Source organism: Oryctolagus cuniculus, chromosome 1 (assembly GCF_051225735.1).
Source record: "Oryctolagus cuniculus isolate XC-2025 breed Fujian yellow rabbit chromosome 1, ASM5122573v1, whole genome shotgun sequence".
NCBI lineage: Eukaryota > Metazoa > Chordata > Mammalia > Lagomorpha > Leporidae > Oryctolagus > Oryctolagus cuniculus.
The window spans coordinates 8,751,224-8,771,731 of NC_142867.1; the positions used below are offsets into that span (position 1 = coordinate 8,751,224).

Below are 20,508 nucleotides of genomic sequence, written 5' to 3' on the forward strand. Positions count from 1 at the left end.
CCTGGTGCTGAGTCAAGGGCCCCGAACCATCCGGTTGGAAGAGGGGGCAACAAAAGCATCACAGAATTTTGCTGGGAGGAACCCTCAAGAGACAACCGCAGTTCGGAGCCTCGTGGCTACTGCCCACAGTTAGGACACAGTGTTCTGCCTAAGTTGACAGAAAGGCGCCCTGTGCTGTTATCTTACCACCGTATCTCGGGTTTGTTATTGTTCCTGGGTTTGTTATTGCTAACTGTTATCTTCCACCATATTCTGGGTTTGTTATTGTTCACCGCATACCAGGGGTTCAAAATCGTGAGCCCTCCTGGACAGAATACTATAAAAAGCTGTGTAACTGGCTGTTGGGCGCCACGCTCTGGTAAGCAGTGTGGGTCCCCATCGGTTACCTTGATGCTCGTTTTCAGTCACATTCATGTGTGACTGCCACTGGTTTTTGTAATATTCTATTTTAGCTGACGAGCGGATGCAACAGCCCAGCAGTCTTTTGCTTCTCCCTTTCTAGGTCACCTTGCAGCGGGGACGGCGCTCAGCCCGCTCTGGCGCTCTGCGGAGTTGCCGACCTCCCGCTCCACCTGGAGCCTCCAGTGTTCAGCTCCCAGCAGCCCGGTCCCCGCCCACCTGAGGCCACAGGTAGATGGGGAAGTTCAACCAATCCAGAGGGCTCTGAGGCAAAGAAGGCGGGAGAAAGAGGAAAATGTTCAGGACAGGAAAGGCAACCAATCCGGTGCCGAATTGCCTGAGCGATGGCCGCGAGTATCCATTTGGAGACGTCGGCCGTGGTGGGAGGACTAGAGGACTGTGGGCCAATCCGTGACGGGGGAGGGCGAGCTTGAACCAATCAGAACTGAGAAGGTGGGAAGGGGCGGAGCTCGCCTGGTGGCTGCTGGGTGGTGGGTGAGGGATCAGCTTTCTCTGCTAGTTCCCACCCTGGCAGTCTTTAGACCCTGGAATGCGAGAAGGAGAAGCTCAGGGACTTCCAGAAGTGGGGCGTAGAGGCATCGCCCGGGAAGGCCTGGGAGCAAAAGAGACTGCTAGTTGGAGGAACCGCTGGAAGCTACCGGGTGGGCATCGAGGAAGCGGAGGCTGGTTAGGGGGCGGGACTTCCGGGGGCAGGGCTATGGTGAACGGGGGCGGGGCTTGTAAAGGTTAGGCCGAGGGGGCGGAGCTAATAGATCTTTGGGTGTGATCTAGGAGAGAGCCGGGTAGTAACTTAAGCGAGTGTCTTGGGGTCGGGATTGTGTTGCCAGAGGCCTTGGGGTGGCAAGCGATAGTTAAGGGCTAACGTTCAGGCTGCGGGGGAAGTTGTCTGCCCTAACCCACTGTCCTCTCTTCCCAGGGAGCAACTGGTGGGGACCTTTCTTGGGCCTCTTTCCCTCCGTGGGATGCTATGGAGTTCCCAGAACACAGTCAGCAGCTGCTGCAGAGCCTCCGGGAGCAGCAGTCCCAGGGTTTCCTTTGTGACTGCACCGTGATGGTGGGTAGCACCCAGTTCCTAGCCCATCGGGCTGTGCTGGCCTCGTGCAGCCCGTTCTTCCAGCTTTTCTACAAGGAGCGGGAACTGGACAAGAAGGATCTGGTGTGTATTCACAATGAGATTGTCACAGCCCCTGCTTTTGGGTTGCTTCTGGATTTTATGTATGCCGGCCAGCTGGCCCTCAGGGGGGATACCCCGCTGGAGGACGTGCTCGCTGCTGCCAGCTATTTGCATATGAACGACATTGTTAAGGTGTGCAAGCAGCGGCTGCAAGCCCGGGCCCTGACGGAAGCAGACAGTACCAAGAAGGAGGAGGAGACCAACTCACAGCCCCCCAGTTTGGAGTTTTTGTCCAGCACTTCCCGTGGCCCCCAGCCTTCCCTGGCATCTGCTGAGACATCGGGCCACTGGGGCAAAGAGGAATGGAAAGGCCCAGCCGTCCCCTCGCCTAACGTCCGCCCTCCAGATGAGCCACCGATGCTTGGCGGGGCTGATACCACACAGCCCGGCATGGAGGTTGACTCACCACATCTCCGGGCACCTCCCCCACCAGTGGCTGATCTCTCTCTTGCCAGCCCCAGTAGCTCAACGGAGACAATTCCTGCAAACTACTTCTCTTCTGGTCTCCCAGCTGTTTCCGTGGAGTCCCTGACGCCTCTTGACATGGGCCCTGAGAGTCTGAGGGTGGTGGAACCGAGGGAGACTGGAGGACCATTGCAAGGCTTCTATCCCCCAGCTGCAGTCCCAGCCCCGGCCCCGGCCCCGGCCCCGGCTCCGGCTCCTGCCCCGGCCCCGGCCCCGGCCCCGGCCCCAGGCCCGACCTCAGCCCCAATTCCAGCCCAGGCTCCAGCCCCAGCTGAAGCTGAGCTGGTCCAGGTGAAAGTGGAAGCTATTGTGATCTCAGATGAGGAGACGGATGTTTCGGATGGACAGCCCCAGGATCCTGAAGGACTGTTTCCACCTGGAGGAGCTGTTTATGGTGGACAACCCTCCCAGCCAGAGGCTTTTGAGGAGCCAGGGGCAGCAGGACTGGCAGAGGTGGGGCCGAGTGACCACTTCCTGCCTCCTGACCCTCATCTGCCGTACCATCTGCTGCCAGGCCCGGGGCAGTATCATCGAGGACTGGTGACCTCTCCCCTGCCTGCACCCCCAGCCCTGCACGAGCCGCTTTACCCGCCTTCTGAGTATGAAGCAACCCCAGGAAGCTTTGGCGTTTTTACTGAAGATGTTCCCACCTGCAAGACATGTGGGAAGACCTTCTCGTGCTCTTACACACTGCGGCGACACGCCACTGTGCACACCCGAGAGCGACCCTACGAGTGCCGCTACTGCCTGCGCAGCTACACGCAGTCAGGGGACCTCTACCGCCACATCCGCAAGGCTCACAATGAGGACCTGGCCAAACGCAGTAAGCCGGATCCGGAGGCTGGCTGCATTCTAGGCGTCCAGCCCCTCCCGGGCTCCCCGACAGCAGACAGGCAGAGCAGCAGTGGTGGAGGACCACCCAAAGATTTTGTACTTGGCCCCAAAAACTGACGTTTGGGGGTGCGTGAGCTGATGCCAGCCTGCACTTGCTGCCCTTACATGGCATCGCTCTGGCTGAGTGACGGCACGCCAGTGCCGCCAGGTTGAAAGTCCCTACTTTTCTTTGCTCAGCCAGATACGCAGGACATTATGGGGCAGAGTGTATCATTCCGCTCTCTCCAAGTGCACGGGGAATTCCTTGAGGTGTGATTGCTTCTCAACTCTATGTTTTGAAATATAAAGCTAGCAGTGAAAGTCTCTCTTTGGACTGGTGTTGGCTGGTTTCTTCCACAAACCCGCACGCCTCATACCCTCCTCCAGTTCTTTATGAATCCCCCCATCTGTACTTGGCATAGGGGTAGGGGTCGGATTGCTTATGAGGAAAAAGGCAGAAGGCAATGGAGACTTAGGAAAATATGCAAACTAGGGACTCTTACACAATTATGGTTTTTTATTGTAACTGTGTTCTGGGCTGTTTTAAGTACTTCATATAAATATTCATTTGATGCTCAACAACTTTATGGGGTATTGGGTGTTAACATTCACACACACACCGTGTGTGAATTTTTTTTTTTTTTTTAGACAACTTTAAGAATAAAAATCCAAAGTTAACTTGGTGACAGTCACAGAGCTGGTTAAGGGGCGAATCAGGATTTGAACCTGGCTTGTGACTCCAAACACCATGCGTGTTGGTTTAAGATATTGATGAAGGTAATTAATGGAGAACTATTGTTTTTCTTCTTTTGTCCCTTTTGAGTGGCTTTGTTCCCTTGTTACCTCTGCTTTCTACACAGAAAGGCCTTTGGGTGATTGTCTCAACAGGTACTGATGACTTGATATTTTGGCCTACATGTCATAAATGTGAATTGAGGTCTTTGGAAACAGAAGAGAAACTGGGAAGGCGCAAAGCACTGGGCCACATGGTGATAGATTATTGGGGAAGGTGAGGGCCTATGGTGGTGTGGAAATGGGGACTGGGGAAAGCTGACGCAAGAAACTCTGCTTGGGAGGGTCTTAGGAGTTCATCCAGTTCTACCCCTCACTTTATAAGGGTGATGACAAAAGCCTACAGGGGTTCTCTTGCTTACCTAAGGTCACATAGGTGGTTGTTGACCAGTGGGCATAGCAGTTGAATGGGGGCTGGGGCGCTATGTGATGAGCAACAGAAGGGCTCTAGGAATTAAGAAAAGGGTCTGCCTAGCCCGAGAGGAGGAGCAGAGCTGAGGCCGAGGACTAGCTGGGTCCATACAGATCCTCTCCTTGGTACCTGAGGACCTCAGTACCAAGGTTAAACTATGAGTACAGGCCGGTGCCACGGCTCACTAGGGTAATCCTCCACCTTGCGGCGCTGGCACACCGGGTTCTAGTCCCAGTTAGGGCGCCGGATTCTGTCCCGGTTGCCCCTCTTCCAGGCCAGCTCTCTGCTGTGGCCAGGGAGTGCAGTGGAGGATGGCCCAAGTGCTTGGGCCCTGTACCCCATGGGAGACCAGGATAAGTACCTGGCTCCTGCCATCGGATCAGCGCGGTGCGCCGGCCACAGCGGCCATTGGAGGGTGAACCAACGGCAAAGGAAGACCTTTCTCTCTGTCTCTCTTTCTCAGTGTCCACTCTGCCTGTCAAAAAATTAAAAAAAAAACAAAAAACAAAAAAACAACTATGAGTACAAGTCCACTTTCCTAATTTCTTTTCTCTCTTTGTGAGCCTGCATGGCATATTCAGCACTGTGAGATCTCCCTAACAAGCCACTGTTTTTAAGTTACAGGAAGGAGAAGGAACTGAACAGCAAAGAACTGGCCAAAGATGGGACTGGCGCCGTGGCTCACTTGGTTAATCCTTCACCTTCGGCGCTGGCATCCCATATGGGCACCGGGTTCTAGTCCCCGTTGCTCCTCTTCCAGTCTGGCTCTCTGCTGTGGCCCGGGAAGCCAGTGGAGGATGGCCCAAGTGCTTGGGCTCCTGCACTCCCATGGGAAACCCGGAGGAGGCACGAGGCACCTGGCTCCTGGCTTCAGATCGGTGCAGTGCCGGCCGTGGCAGCCATTTAGGGGGTGCACCAACGGAAGGAAGACCTTTCTCTCTCTCTCTCTCTCTCTCTCTCTCTCTCTCTCGCTAACTCTACCTGTCAAAAAAAAAAAAAAAAAAAAAAAACTGGCCAAAGAGAACTCCTTAACTGTGGCATCAGGGGGAGCGAAATATGATGCTTAACATTTCTGTTGCTTAAAGAGTGAATTCTGCCGGCGCCGCGGCTCACTAGGCTAATCTTCCGCCTTGTGGCGCCGGCACACCGGGTTCTAGTCCCGGTCGGGGCACCGGATTCTGTCCCGGTTGCCCCTCTTCCAGGCCAGCTCTCTGCTGTGGCCAGGGAGTGCAGTGGAGGATGGCCCAAGTGCTTGGGCCCTGCACCCCATGGGAGACCAGGATAAGTACCTGGCTCCTGCCATCGGATCAGCGCGGTGCGCCGGCTGCAGCGGCCATTGGAGGGTGAACTAACGGCAAAGGAAGACCTTTCTCCCTGTCTCTCTCTCTCTCACTGTCCACTCTGCCTGTCAAAAAAAAAAAAAAAAAAAATTCTATTCCTTACACATTCCTTGTGTTGGAATAACCTACTTTATCTTTTAAATAGCTTCTAATTTTATTTATGCAAATATATTACTGCCTTCATTCCTTCCTGAGACAAGGCAAGATCCAAATAAATAGCTGTTCTAGCTGAGTGGAACACCTTTTCCAAGGCCTTCCATAGTAAATTGTAGCAAATCAAAATGCCTATAAGAGGGCACACGCCTTTGGCCTACTTAGTAGTTAAGGTGCATCCCGCATCTGAGTTCCTGGGTTTGAGTCCTGGCCCTGACTCCTGAATCCAGCTTTCTATTAACGCAGACCTGGGAGGCAGCAGTGACTGCCCAAAGTTGATTGGATTCCTGCCACTCACATGGAAAACCTAGATTGAGTTTTTGACTTCTGGGGTTGATGCCAGCTGAGAGCCACTGTGGGCATCTGGGGAGTGTACTGGCGTGGGAGCTCTGTCTGCTTCTCAAATGATCTTTTTAAGTAAGGCATGGACATTGAGTGCAGTGGGTGATGCCACCTGGGATACCTGCACCTCGTTTTCAGAGTGCCCGGATTCAAGCCCTGGCTCTGCTTCAGGTTCCAGATCCCAGCCCTTAGCATCCTGGGAGGCAGCAGATAATGCTCCAGTGACCCGTGTTTGAGACTTGGATGGAGTTCTCAGCTCCTGGCTTTCGCCTGCTCCAGCCTAACTATTGCGGGCATTTGGGGTGGTGAACCAGCAGATGGAAGGATTTTCTCTCTCTGCCCTCAAAAGGGTGGATTTTATGGCCTATGAATTATATCTCAATTTTAAAAGACACAGGGGCCAGTTTTGTGGTGTAGCAGGTTAACCTGCTGCCTGTAATGGCAGCACCATATGGGTGCTAGTTCCAGTCCTGACTGCTTCAATTTTTTTTTTCCCCCCTGAAAGGCAGAATTGCAGAGACAAAGTGAGAAAGTCAGATCTTCCATCTGCTGGTTCACTCCCCAAATGGTTGCAACAGCCAGAGCTGGGCCAATCAGAAGCCAGGAGCTAGGAGCTTCTTCTGGGTCACTTATGTGGTTGCAGGGGCCCAAGGAGTTGGGCCATCTTCTGCTGCTTTCCCAGGTACATTAGCAGGGAGCTAGATCTAGGGAAGTAGAGCAGCTGGGACTCAGCTGGCACCCATATTTGATGCTGGAGCTGCAGGTGGCAGCTTTACCTGCTATGCCACAGCAATAGACCCTGCTCCACTTTTGTTCCAGCTCCCTGCTAATGTCCCTGGGAAAGTAACAGAAGATGTGCAAGTGCTTGGATCTCTGCACCCACGTGGGTACCCCAGAAGAAGCCCTTGGCTCCAAATTTCAGTCTGGCCCAGACTTGGCTGTTGCGGCAGTTTGGGGAGTGAGCCAGTGGATCAAAAATATCTTCTGTCTCTGTCTCTGTTTCTGTCTCTCTCGTTAACTCTGCCTTTCAAATAAAATTTTAAATAAATAAATAAAAAAAACAGCTGGAGAAAGAAAATCAGTTACCTTGAAAGATCAGTTCCTAAAAGCAAGGCATAAATATGTCTGCTTATATATACTGCATGTAATGTGTCTGGACAGTCAGGAACATGGTAACCATTGTCGCAGCCATGCTGCGATCATGTCATGTGTGATACTAAAGTGAAGAGGCCCTGTTACTGGCAAGAGTCTCTTGCAGAACAAGCGTTTGCTTTTGGTTCCCAAGATACAGCGCATCATTCATTGCAAGTGGCAGGCATTCATTTGCAAGGCCTTTCAAACAGTAATCAAACCCATTTTAGGCCGGTGTGGGCTGCTTATCTGTGGGACAGGAGGACGTTTGTAGAGGCGTGATCAACAGAGTTCTCTTGTTTCCACAGCGCTTGCTGTTCTCCCAAGGATTCATGGAACCACAGGCTCCTAGAGATGAACCCATCTAATTTCCTCACATGGGGATCCTTCTTTTGCTAGATGTTACCAACCTGTGCTTCGAAGAGCACTCACTATCCTCACAGGAAGCCTACTGTTGAACAGTCCTGCTTGTAGTTGTCAGATGCAATGCTTCCTTACACTAATCCAAAATCCTGTCTGTCTATGGATGGGTCCAGTCCCAAACTGTTTGGAGTCTCACCCTGAGAACTTGCTTGCTTGTGAGCCACAAGCTTAGTTTTTGAACAACCCTTTTCTCTTTTTTAATATATAATATATATTTGAGATTTCTAGTTTGTGATCTCATTTCTTGATTGGCTATTTTCTGAGTGTATGCCTTTGCTTGGTATCTAATACCTCTATTGATCAGACACCTGACCAAACTTGGCTTCACAAAATGGTTTCAGCCTTCGCACTGGATTTTTATTTCAAAGTCAGAGTTTCCAAAAATTACTATTTGGACATCTACTAACACTTTTGTATTTAAAATATATTTTTATGCTTTCTTTTTCTTGGCAAGTGATACAAAGTCCGCTCTAGTAAGAAATCTGAGTATGTATCTCTAAAAGAACTCTTTAAAAAATAAAGACCAAGGGGCCGTTGCTGTGGCGCAGAGGGTTAACGTCCTGGCCTGAAGCACCGGCATCCCATATGGGTGCCGGTTTGAGTCCTGGCTGCTCCACTTCTGATCTAGCTCTCTGCTATGGCCTGGGAAAGCAGTAGAAGATGGCCCAAATCCTTGGGCTCCTGCACCTGCGTGGGAGACCTGTAAGAAGTTCCTGGCTCCTGGCTTCAGATCAGCGCAGCTCTGGCTGTTGTGGCCATTTGGGGAGTGAACCAACAGAAGGAAGACCTCTCTCTCTGCCTCTCCTCTCTCTGTGTAACTCTTTCAAATAAATAAATAAATCTTAAAAAAAAAAAATAAAGACCAAATACCATTTTCACACTTAACTGACAATTCGTGTTTCCCTGATTATCTCATACTTTTAATTGTTTTTATTTCAAGCCAGAATCCAAACTACATCAATGTCATTGTCTCTTAAGCTTCTTTTAATACTTTGTCTTTGCAGTTTATTTGTTGGAAAAAACATAGCTGTTTGTTTTATGGTTTGGTAGGCTGGAGTTTGCAGATCATACCCCTATAGTGTTCAATGTTCTGGCGTCCAAAGGATCCCTTTAAAGATAGATATTTAAATAAGATTATGACTAAATAGTAGTTTAGGGAGTAGGTAACGTGGTCTGGGCAAAATTGTGAAGGTGGTGGGGCCGGCGCCGCGGCTCACTAGGCTAATCCTCCGCCTAGCGGCGCCGGCACACCGGGTTCTAGTCCCGGTCGGGGCACCGGATTCTGTCCCGGTTGCCCCTCTTCCAGGCCAGCCCTCTGCTGTGGCCCGGGAGTGCAGTGGAGGATGGCCCAGGTGCTTGGGCCCTGCACCCCATGGGAGACCAGGAAAAGCACCTGGCTCCTGGCTCCTGCCATCGGATCAGCGCGGTGCGCCGGCCGCAGCGCGCCGGCCGTGGCGGCCATTGGAGGGTGAACCAACGGCAAAAGGAAGACCTTTCTCTCTGTCTCTCTCTCTCACTGTCCACTCTGCCTGTCAAAAAAAAAAAAAAAAAAAAAAAAAAAAAAAAATTGTGAAGGTGGTGGGTATGAGTTTGGGAAACCCTGTTGTACACGTTCCCTTGGGTGCCAAAGGTGACCTTCACATCCTCCGTGAATGCTTTCTCTTCACTCAGAACCTTCAGCTCCCGCGTGGGGCAACAATTAAGCACTGGGAAGGTGAACAGCCACCCCCCTACCAACTTCTGAATACAGAGGTGGGCACCCTCCGGTTGATTCCTTCAGGATGCAGACTTGTCAGACCTCCTCAAGACCTGCTTCAAACTGCCTGCCATAGTCCACTCTCCTGTTCATTTTCATCCCTTATGAGCGGGGCTTTGAAATAAAATCTGAAATGTAAGCCTGACCATTGTGCTCTTAGTGGTGCTAATAAAAAAGATCAGTGCAATCAATTTCTAAAATACATTTTTAAATTTTTTATTTTTTTCCTTACTGATGTAGAAGACAGCTTATTATAACATCAAGTCTTTGAAATAAAACAGAGATCAGAAAGCAAAACCAGCCCAAAGCAAACAAAGCATGCAACCATGACAAAATGTGGCCAAGAAATGTAAGCTTAGCAATGTCAGAAGCTTGGGAGAGCAGTAAGACAATTTACTTTTATTAGTTCTGTCCTTGCACTTGATAAGATTATTTACTAGAAAAACTTCTTGTAAGCTGATAGTTGTATTGTTTAAAGATATAGAGAGAGGAATAAAGAGGAGTCTAGGCTGTAGGAAGAGAAAGTGTTACTGATAAAGGGCTAAGGGATTTTTGTGTGTATTTGGGTTGGTTTGTTTTTTCTAGCTGAAACCTGTTCTGTGGTTATATGGTGGCTAACGACACATGCTCATTACCTTGACTTATTAAGGTGCAGGACAAATAAATAGGATGAGAAAGGGGCTCCTGATCGATGCAGCCTAGATCTGCAAACTGTACCCATGGCCAACTTAGCTTCCAGAGAGTTCCATGGGGTGACTGACAGGCACTAAGCGGGAGCAGCCCTTCCTCATGGTTTGTCTCCTCTGTCTGGACCTGAGCTCTTGCAAGACACATGGTGAGAGGCACAGAACAGATTTGTTTTTACTCTACTTCACCATGGTACTGTTTCTAGAAGACTTGGTGTTCCATCTTTCCTTTGTTAGAGAAGTGTACATGCTACAGATATGTGCCTCTTACACATTAAAATGTTTACTTGGGTGGTTTCTCTTTTTTTGGCATGATGGCTGAAGGCTTATAAAATTAACACTTAAATCCTTGACTCAGAAGTTTTAAGACAGAATAGTCTAATGAGAAAGTAAGTATACTCTGATAATGATCAGAATATGAACAATCAGAAAGACAAGAAATTACATGAAAGAAAAATAGACACCACATACTTTTGTAGGGGGAGAAAAAGGATATGAATGTGTGTGAAATACTAAGGAAAATAAGAAATAAACCCAAAATGGTCAACTTAAAATCTGTCATTTTAATACATTTGGGCCCAATTTATAATTGTCTGGTTTCACAAAAAACATACTTCCTAGTTTGGCTTTGGCCATCTAAGAAAATAAATGTCTTTCTTTACTATTTCATCCTCTGCCAGCCTTTAGCCTGCATATGAATGCATCTAGCAACAACTATTATTAAAGTGTGCCAGAGATAAGATTATTCCACCCTTAGTGGATGAATGTTTTCTGATTCTATTTCTCAAGGCAAAAATCTCCAATGGAACATGTACTGAGTGAGAGCTGTAAAAATACATACATGATAGACAACAACAAAAGACACAGATTATACATTGTTAACAGGCTGTGCAAAACTGGAAACAAAACAGAAATCCACCTGGGGTCAGAGGTATAGGGTAAATTTCTGCGGTGGAGGCTCAGGTTTCCCCTGGGTGGGTCTGCAATGGCCCATCTAAGTTCAAGTGAAGGCGATTTTCCTGCTTCGTTAGCCAAACATGCCCAGGTAGAGCTGCTTCTCTTTCCTGTGGTAGCTGTTGAGTTCTGACTGTGTCAGCTGGAGGTACCGCCGGACGTTGGCATCTTGGAAGGAGAAGGAGAAGGCAAGTAAGAGGCAGTTAGACCAGAGTTACACTGGGGGGCAGGTGAGGACTGCCAACCCACTCCCATTTTCCCCTCCCCAAGATCTGGATATATCACAGTCATTCTGTGCAATAGTGCATCTTGTTAATATCAGTTTGAATTTTTACTTTTTTCTCTTGTTTTAAAGGCAGAGAGACAGACAGAGATAGATGGAGAGAGATCTTCCTTCTACTGGTTCACTCCTACAACAGCCAGGGCTGGGCCAGGCGGGAGCCAGGAGCCACACAGGCGGCAGGGACCCAAGCACTTGAGGCATCATCTGCTGTGCCAAGGGCCAGCCTCCATTTTGTTTTTAAAATCTATAGAAAGCTGGCCGGCACCGCAGCTCAACAGGCTAATCCTCCACCTAGTGGCGCCAGCACACTGGATTCTGTCCCGGTTGCCCCTCTTCCAGGCCAGCTCTCTACTGTGGCCAGGGAGTGTAGTGGAGGATGGCCCAAGTGCTTGGGCCCTGCACCCCATGGGAGACCAGAAGCACCTGGCTCCTGCCATCGGATCAGCGCGGTGCGCCGGCCATGGCGGCCATTGGAGGGTGAACCAACAGCAAAGGAAGACCTTTCTCTCTGTCTCTCTCTCTCTCACTGTCCACTCTGCCTGTCAAAAAACAAAAAAACAAAACAAAACAAAAAAATCTATAGAAAGCTAAGCTGGTTGCTAATTTTGTCACAAAAGGGAGTTACTCTTGGGGACATTTGATGAAACAGTTATCATTATAGCAGAGCCTCTAAAGATACTATTCATTTAGATGGTAGTTAATCTATGCACAAAGATACTTTAAAAAGCTCACAGAAATGTGAAATTAAAAAGTTAAGTTCAGGGACTGGCGTTTGGCAGAGCAGTTAGGATACCACTCGGGATGCCTATAACCTGAATCAGAGTGCCTGGGTTGGAGTCTCCGCTCCACTTCTGATCTAGGCTCCTTCTAATGTGCTGGGAGGTAGCAGGTGGTGGCTCCAGTACTTGCATCCCTGCCACCTGCATGGGAGACCTAGATGGAGTTCTGGACTCCTAGTTTTAGCCTGGCCCTGGCTGTTGCAGACATTTGGTGAGTGAACCAGCAGATGCAAGATCTCTCTCTCTCTCCCCCTCAGTCACTCTGCCTTTCAAATAAATAAAAATTTAAAAAAAAATTTTTTTAAAGATGACTTTGGTACAGAAAAATTTTGAAATCCATGTACTGCATGCACTTTTGCTTTATATTGTGCACTTTCCATGGAGTCGCTGAAGACTCTGCAGGTAACGGACATGAACAAGTGGCTCATATTTTATATATTTGTTAATACGTAATGGTTTCGGCCGGCGCTGCGGCTCACTGGGCTAATCCTCCGCCTTGTGGCGCCGGCACACCGGGTTCTAGTCCGTTTGGGGCGCCGGATTCTGTCCCGGTTGCCCCTCTTCCAGGCCAGCTCTCTACTGTGGCCAGGGAGTGCAGTGGAGGATGGCCCAAGTGCTTGGGCCCTGAACCCCATGGGAGACCAGGATAAGTACCTGGCTCCTGCCATCGGATCAGTGCCGTGTGCCGGCCGCAGCGTGCCAGCCGCGGCGGCCACTGGAGGGTGAACCAACGGCAAAGGAAGACCTTTCTCTCTGTCTCTCTCTCTCACTGTCCACTCTGCCTGTCAAAAAAATAAAAATAATAAAAAAAATACAGCCGGCGCCGCGGCTCACTAGGCTAATCCTCCGCCTAGCGGCGCCGGCACACCAGGTTCTAGTCCCGGTCGGGGCGCCGGATTCTGTCCCGGTTGCCCCTCTTCCAGGCCAGCCCTCTGCTGTGGCCAGGGAGTGCAGTGGAGGATGGCCCAGGTGCTTGGGCCCTGCACCCCATGGGAGACCAGGAAAAGCACCTGGCTCCTGGCTCCTGCCATCGGATCAGTGCGGTGCGCCGGCCACATCGCGCTGGCCGCGGCGGCCATTGGAGGGTGAACCAACGGCAAAGGAAGACCTTTCTCTCTCTCTCTCTCTCTCTCACTGTCCACTCTGCCTGTCAAAAAAAAAAAAAAAAAAAAACATAATGGTTTCCCCATTCATGTAAGTTAAGGAGGCCTTGCTGTTGGGGACACTCTGCTTCTTGCACCCAGTGGCTGTTCTATGTGAGAATGCAAAACAGGAGACGATTTTCTGTGTTGGAACAAGCAGCACAGGAAAACGAACACAGGAATGAAGTCTGTCATCCACCTCATAATAGCCTTTTTGCCTTGGAAACAAAGTACTAAGTGTCAAATTCTCTCTCAGTAGGCATGCTCTTATCTAGGTCACACCTGGGGTTAGCTGAGCAAAAGGATGAAATGATGGGCCAGAACCCAGCTGGGGAGCTGGCAGCATGAGTATTGCCAATTTTACCCATGGGGATGTCCTGTTCCAGCCACGCTCTTGAAGGTTATGAACAGAACCTTGAAAAACAATGCTTTCAATAATGCCCCCATGCTGACTGCTTTATCATATGGATTTCACAAACTCTGTGGAAGATGGAATTACAAGATAATGTTTATTTTGGTGCCATACACCTTTGAAATCCATGCATGTGAGAGGTCTTCAAAAAGTTAATGGAAAATGATTATAAAAAAAGTGTAGGAGCAGGCGTTTAGCCTGGCAGTTAAGCTGCCTGGGCTCCTCATTAGAGTATTTGGGTTTGATTCCCAGCCTGCTCCTCATTCCAGCTTCCTGCTAATTCAAATCCTAGGAAGCAGCAGGGACGTTCCTGCCACTCGTGTGGGAGATCTCGACCAGCTTCAGCCCTAGTCCACCCACCTCCCTCCTTGTGGGCTTTGGGTACTGAGCTGGTGGAGGAGAGCACTCACTTGCTCACTTGCTGTCTCACAAAACAACAAAAATTCCTATATTTCAAAATTTTTTATACCAAAATCTATCTTTTAACTCCAATTTCCCAAACTTTTTGAAATAGATATATTCCTTTATGTATCTCATATATATACATTATGTATACATACATTATACATACACACACATATATGTTTAAGCATAAATACTTCCTGAGGATATAAATAAAATATTGTTTTCCTGTGCTAAAAGAACACAGGAGCATAATGGTCTGTTCACTGTATACCTTTTTTTTTTTTTTAAGAGTTTTATTGTATTTATTTGGAAGGCAGCGTTACAGCAAGAAGAGACAGAGATCTTCCATCCACTGGCTCACTCCCCAAATGGCTGCAATGGCTGGGGCTGGGCCAGGCTGAAGACAGGAGCCAGGAGCCTCCTCCAGTTCTCCTACTTTGGTGCAGGGACCCAAGCACCTGGGCCATCCTGACTGCTTTCCCAGGTACATTGGCAGGAAGCTGAACTGGAAGTGGAGCAGTCAGCACTCCAACCAACGCCCATATGGGATGCTGGTGGTGCTTCAGACAGTGGCTTAACCCACTACGCCACAGTGCCGGCCCCAGCCTTTTTATACTTTTTGAATTTTGAAGCATGTGACTATATTACCTGTTCCCACCGCACCCCCCAAAACCAACAGATTGAAAGGATAAAAACCCTCTTTCCACAGACATCACCTCACCAGGACAGTTCTGTTCATCCTTCCCACTCGAATGCCCTCCTCGCTTACCTTTGGGCTGCCTGCTGACGGCAGCCAGGAGGTAGTGCCGAGCCTGGTCGTAGTCTTGTAGATGGAAAAAGGCTACTCCAGCCCGATACAAGGCCTTGGCGTTATCAGGCTGCCGTTCCAGGACTTTCTGACTGTACTCTCTCACACGCTCGTAGTTCACTGGTTCCATCTGAAGGAGGCAGGCTAAAGGGGCCAATTAAAATGGGGGAGAAAACAGAGGAAGACTCGATTATACCAAGCCTAGGATGATACTGACATTTACTCTTCTAATAAATACTGAAGGCATCTCCCAGGTGCCAGACACCACTGTAGGCGGGAGGTGCAGCAGTGAAGAAAAGCTTCACACCATCACTTTCAACTTCGGGATCGGCCAATTGTCTTCTAGGACTGTGTTAGCGTTGTGCTCGGTGCAGCTAGGACAGTGGCCAGGGTATACTTCATTTATACATAACTTATTTAACATTCTTCATTGCATCTCTTCTACCCAAGGCACTGTGTCCTGAATCCCTCCCCCTCTCCCCATGTCACCACTGTCCTCGTACTGCAGTTTTGTCCACAACAGTTGGCATACACTGTGTGAAGAAACAGAAAGCAACTGCGTGTTTGCTATACACACTCTGGTTTCACCCTCTCATCCGCACCAGAAAATGGGTGTTACCACTTCCATTTAACACGTGAAGGCATCGAGGCTCACAGCAGTAACTTGTCCAAGATCCTACGGCTCCCAGGTGGACTAAGTATGAAAGGTAAACAAAGTCCTCTCCTCACCCCCAAGTCATCCTCATTCTGTGACATTTCATGTCATGGTTTTCTTGGATGATTTAGGAAGACTTCAAGAATAACGCAGGCTGATGAGGAGAGTGAAGGATCTGGGCTTATGTCTGCAACCCCTCTACTGCACCCAAGTGGTCAGACATTTTCCAGCGATACATCACCCTAGCTTCACTGACTGACTTCACAGCTAGTTACTGGGTGTGGACCATGTGCTGGGCACTACACTAAAAGCAGAGGACTAGAGGAACAAGGCGGACAGCTTGATGACTCAACAGAGCTTGCATCCTAGTCCCCAAGTGGGAGGAGAAGTAATGAACGAATGAATTTGTAAGAGTGCTCTGAGGCAAATAAAACTGCTGGGTTAGAGAGGCACCCACGTCAGGGCACAGCTTGGTGACAGAAGTCCTCGCAGTCAAGATGCTGGCTGAGAAGCCTGTGACCCACATCAGAATACCTGGGTTTCACCCCCAGCTTTCGGCCCTAATTCCAGCTTCCTGCTAATGCGGCTCAAGTGGTTGGGTTCCCACCACCCACATGGGAGAACTGGAATAAAACTCCCAGTTTCTGGCTTCAGTCTCAGCCCAAGGCAGACCACTGCAAATAAACACCACCCCCCAAACTCCCTTTGAGCCAAGATCTGAATGACAAGGGCCATGCATTCCAGACTGAGAGAAGAGAACTGAAGGTGGAAATGTCCTTTCAGCCTTCAGTGCACGGAAGATTCAGGTCACCAGGCCCGAAGGCAGAGGGCAGGGTTTGGATTTTCTCCTAAGGGTGGGACATTTTAGGCAGTGACATGACCTGATTTCCTCATCTGTAAAATGGGGGAAATAAATGGTAAGTACTTTGTAAAATTTTTGTGAGGATGAGAGAGAATGTAAATAAGCTGCCTGACATGCTACAAGTACTGGATACAGGAACACCTTTAATTCAGTAAGCCTTCACGGAACACCTACCAAGCACTCCCAAAGGCTCAAATGGCATAGTCTCCACCCTCACGTCCACCTGAGGAGTCAGCATATTTACATGCATCCATTTCTTTTTATTTTATTTTTTTTTAAAGATTCATTTATTGTTTTGAAAGGCAGAGTTAGAGAGAGAGAGAAAGCAAGGTCTTCCATCCGCTGGTTCACTTCCTAATTGGCCACAAGAGCCAGAGCTGTGCCGATCCAAAGCCAGGAACCAGGAGCTTCCTCCAGGTCTCCACGTGGGGGCAGGGGCCCAAGGACTTGGACCAGCTTCTACTGCTTTCCCAGGCCATAGCAGAGAGCTAGATCAGAAGTGGAGCAGCTGGGACTTGAACTGGCACCCTTATGGGATGTCGGCACTGCAGGTGGCGGCTCCACTCGCTATGCTACAGCAACGGCTGACATGCACCCATTTCTAAAACATCTTGTTTCCTTGAAATTTGGTCAGTTCTCTAATACATATCTGATTCTTTAATAATGTACATCTTTCTGCAATAGCAATTGAAGCTCTAAGCTTAAGACCTCTGAGTCAAAAAAAATTTTTTAAAAGATTTATTATTTAAAAGGCACAGTGATAAAGAGACATTCCATCCACTAGTTCACTCCTCAAATGGCTACAAGAGCCAGGGCTGGGCCAAGGCAAACTTAGGGGTAAGAGCTCCCTCCTGGAGGCTGGCACGGTGGTGCTGTGAGTTAAGACGCTGCCTGCAATGTCAGAGTCCCACAAGTGCACTCCACTTCCTGGCTGCTCCACTTCAGATCTAGTTCTCTGCTACTGTGCCTGGGAAAGCTGCACAAGACTGTCAAAGTACTGGGGCACCTGCCACACACATGGGAGACCTGGGTGGAGTTCCTGGCTCCTGGCTTCAGCCTGGCTCATCCCCAGCTGCTTTGGCTATTTGGGAGTGAATCGGTCCATGAAGATCTCTCTCCCTCTGTAACTCTGGCTTTAAAATAAATAAATAAATCTTTATTAAAAAAAAAAAAAAGGAGAGGAGAGGAGAGGAGATGAGAGCAGGAGAGGAGAGGAGAGGAGAGGAGAGCAGGAGAGGAGAGGAGAGGAGAGGAGAGGAGAGTCCAATCTGGCCTCCTACATGGGAGGCAGTGGCCCAAGCACTTCAGCCACCATCCAGTCTTCCCAGGCACTTCAGCAGGAACCTGGATGGGAAACAGAGCAGCTGCGGCTGGAACCGGTGCTGTGATACAGCATGTTGGTGTCTTCAGCGGCAGCTTAACCCACTGTGCAACAATACTGGCCCCTCTGGGATTAATGTTAGCTCCACCACTTACTGTCAAATTTGTCTCAACAGATACTTACGTAGGTTAACGTGTGTACAAGGGCTTAACCTGTCTGGCAGTGGCATTTCACAACTGTTCTCTGTAGGAGCCTGCCTATCCACTGGAGACCCCCATGCCTGTGGCAGTCACTACTCCCGTTTTCCACTTTACAGTACTTATCACCCCCTTATATGTATGCTAGTCCTTTTGCTTATTGTCTCTCCTCCACTTGAAGATTTGTTCCATGAGGACAGAGCTCTTGTCTGTTTTATTGGACTGCTAATCCTCAGCACCTAATAAATTGTTGACTTAAATGAACAAAAACAATAGCTACTATAATTACTATTGTTATTTGAGCCTAAGAGTAGCACTGGACACATACTATAAAAAGGCTAGGTTTTCAGGCAACCACAACTATTGTGTATTGCAATTTAAAAAAAAAAATCACTTTTTAAAACAACCATTACCAAGCTTAATTGCCATTTGTAACTTCTCTGGCCTTGGGCTGTTTCAATAGTCAATTAGCTCTATGGTTATTCTGCCTGGCACAGAACAGACCTAAGGAGTCTGCTTTTTTTTTTTTTTTTTTTTTTTTTTTAATGAAGTTAAACCTAGTGTTACTAACTATGGCATCCACGTCTTCCTGCAAGGCTACCTGGACACGGAAGATACTAGTCATCCAACTTACCTGACGTTTAGGAAATAGAAAAAAAAACGAGGAAAAGCTATGCAAACCCTGGACTACACATGAGCCACTCCACCAGCCGAACTTTTCTCTAAAGAAACAATGACTGGATCATAGGTTCAGTTCTTCCCTGTAGCCTGAAAAGTTCCTAAGGACATCTGCATCACCTGGAACCTTCTCAAAACTGCAAATAGGCAGGTCCCACTAAACCCCACCGGGGGAGAGGGCACGCATTAAGTTGTGTGGTTTTTTTTTTTTTTAATTTTTTTTTTTTTTGACAGAGTGGACAGTGAGAGAGAGACAGAGAGAAAGGTCTTCCTTTACCATTGGTTCACCCTCCAGTGGCTGCCGCGGCGGGCGCACCGCGGTGCGGCCAAGGCCATTGTGGGGTGAACCAACGGTAAAGAAAGACCTTTCTCTCTGTCTCTCTCTCACTGTCCACTTTGCCTGTCAAAAATAAAATAAAATAAATTAAAAAAAAAAAAAACAAAACAGAATTCTCCAGGGCCAGTGTTGTGGCAAGGCTGGTTAAGCCTCAGCCTGCAACACCCGCATCCCACATGGGCACCGGTGTGAGTCCCAGCTGCTCCACTTCTGATCCAGCTCCCTGCTAACGTGCCTGGGAAGGCAGCAGACGATGGCCCAAATGCTTGGGCCCTGCGCACACGGGGAGACCCGGCTGAGCTTCCAGGCTCCTGGCGGTCTGCAGCCATTGGGGGGAGTGACCCAGGGGATGGAAGACCTTTCTCTTTCAAATAAGTAAACTTTAAAAAACAGCAGCAGCTGTCGCTGAGGCCGGAAGCAGCCAGCTCGGGGCAGAGCCAGAGCGCCAGTTCTCGCCCGTGTGCCTGGCCTGCTGCGCTCTCCCCAGCCCTCCGCCCTCTTCTTACCCGCTAGGTTGTTGTAGCAGTCTGTCTGCGTGGTGTGCAGGAGGCTTTCCTGCTCGGGGGTGAGAGCCGGGCCCTGAGGCCCCAGACTGGGTATTGGGGAGGGCAGGCTGGGGTCCAGGCCCCGCAGCTGAAGCAGAGCTCGGTGGTACCGGCTCACGGCGTCGCGGTACCGCCCCTCCCGGTACCGCTGGTTCCCCTCTTCTTTATACAGCTGGGCCTCCTGCAGGCGCTTCTCCATCGCTCTGCCGCCCACGGCGCTTGCGGGGCCTGCGACAGGGCAACGGAGCGCTGGGGTCGGGGGCTGCCTGACTGGCTCGGGTGGGCTTCCCCGGGGAGGGGGGCTTGGCGTGTTTCTGTACAGCCTCCACCTGTGCTCCCTGCAGCAGTTTTCAGTCTCCAACCGTTCACGCAGGCGGTCAGGAGGAGGACGTGGGGACGGCCACGGCCGAAGCCTAGGAGGTTACTGCGGGGTGAGGAGACCCCGGGGTGGGGGGGAAGGCCCTACTAAGGCACCGTGGCAGGCGTGCGAGCGCCCAGCCTCCGCCACCGCCCCTCTGTCGGACGCACTCCCTCCCCCGCGACCTGGAAGTACAAGGGAGTAGGCGGGGACAATTGCTACAAGAAATCCGCGGGGCTGGCCCGCACGCACGCCCGCCCGCTTTATTTGTCCTCATTTAACAAGCTTTGGTTGGTAATTGTGCTGCGAGCCGCGAGGTCCGAGAGCCCCAGCACTCAGCCCGCACGGAGGGGTCCGCAGCAGCGCACCCCACGCAAGCCCACCGACCTAGGCCGCCGACACCCCGGCCTTTGCAGACGCCCGAGGCCGGAAGTCCCTCCCCCAGCTTCCGCTTTCCAGCCGGGAGCACGGAAAGGAAAGGGTCAGAGCTCCCGGCCGTTTGGTGTCTAAAGGGTCGCGCGCAATCCGCCAAAGCGTCCAATCAGAAGCGGCTCCGGAAAAGTAATCCCGCAGAAACGACTCCGCCTCCCCAGCAGTTCGACGCGGAAAAAAAAAATCCCCCCAACAGCGTTCGCCAATTGGAAAATTCCGCACGGTCACAGGTGACCAATCATAACGGCAGGAGCCGATTCAAGCAGGCCAATGAGAGGGGGCGGAAGGCGAAGCTAGGCCTCCTGTTGCTGGGTAGAAATCGAGGCGTTGAGCGACTAGGAGGGCCGAGGGCTACGGTTATTTCTCGGTCCTG

General features: G+C 50.0%; 2 protein-coding genes across 3 annotated transcripts; one reads left to right on the forward strand and one right to left on the reverse strand.

Moving 5' to 3' along the window:
• Window positions 1-874: 874 nt before the first annotated feature.
• On the forward strand, window positions 875-4,649 carry ZBTB3 (zinc finger and BTB domain containing 3). The gene is made up of 2 exons (XM_008274363.5): window positions 875-1,061; window positions 1,337-4,649. The coding sequence occupies exon 2, from the start codon at window positions 1,388-1,390 to the stop codon at window positions 3,008-3,010; it is 1,623 nt and encodes a 540-aa protein (XP_008272585.3). The 5' UTR covers window positions 875-1,061; window positions 1,337-1,387; the 3' UTR covers window positions 3,011-4,649.
• Window positions 4,650-9,472: 4,823 nt separating this feature from the next.
• TTC9C (tetratricopeptide repeat domain 9C) lies at window positions 9,473-20,200 on the reverse strand. Of its 2 annotated transcripts, XM_089326325.1 has the most exons (4): window positions 20,091-20,200; window positions 19,307-19,573; window positions 14,712-14,894; window positions 9,473-11,089 (listed from the first exon to the last, which is right to left on the reverse strand). In XM_089326325.1, the coding sequence occupies exons 2-4, from the start codon at window positions 19,542-19,544 to the stop codon at window positions 10,995-10,997; spliced, it is 516 nt and encodes a 171-aa protein (XP_089182451.1). In that variant the 5' UTR covers window positions 19,545-19,573; window positions 20,091-20,200; the 3' UTR covers window positions 9,473-10,994. The 2 variants fall into 2 exon arrangements, with proteins under 2 accessions (XP_089182451.1, XP_089182456.1); XM_089326330.1 differs by lacking the exon at window positions 19,307-19,573 and having other exon boundaries at window positions 20,091-20,192.
• Window positions 20,201-20,508: the final 308 nt, after the last annotated feature.

Coding starts and splice junctions, on each gene's coding strand:
- TTC9C (XM_089326325.1), bottom strand. CDS start 19,544: ATGGAGAAGCGCCTGCAGGAGGCCCAGCTGTATAAAGAAGAGGGGAAC. Junction 14,895..19,306: donor CTGCTACAACAACCTAGCGG/GTAAGAAGAGGG, acceptor TGGCCCCTTTAG/CCTGCCTCCTTCAGATGGAA. Junction 11,090..14,711: donor CGTCAGCAGGCAGCCCAAAG/GTAAGCGAGGAG, acceptor TCTCCTTCCAAG/ATGCCAACGTCCGGCGGTAC.
- ZBTB3 (XM_008274363.5), top strand. CDS start 1,388: ATGGAGTTCCCAGAACACAGTCAGCAGCTGCTGCAGAGCCTCCGGGAG.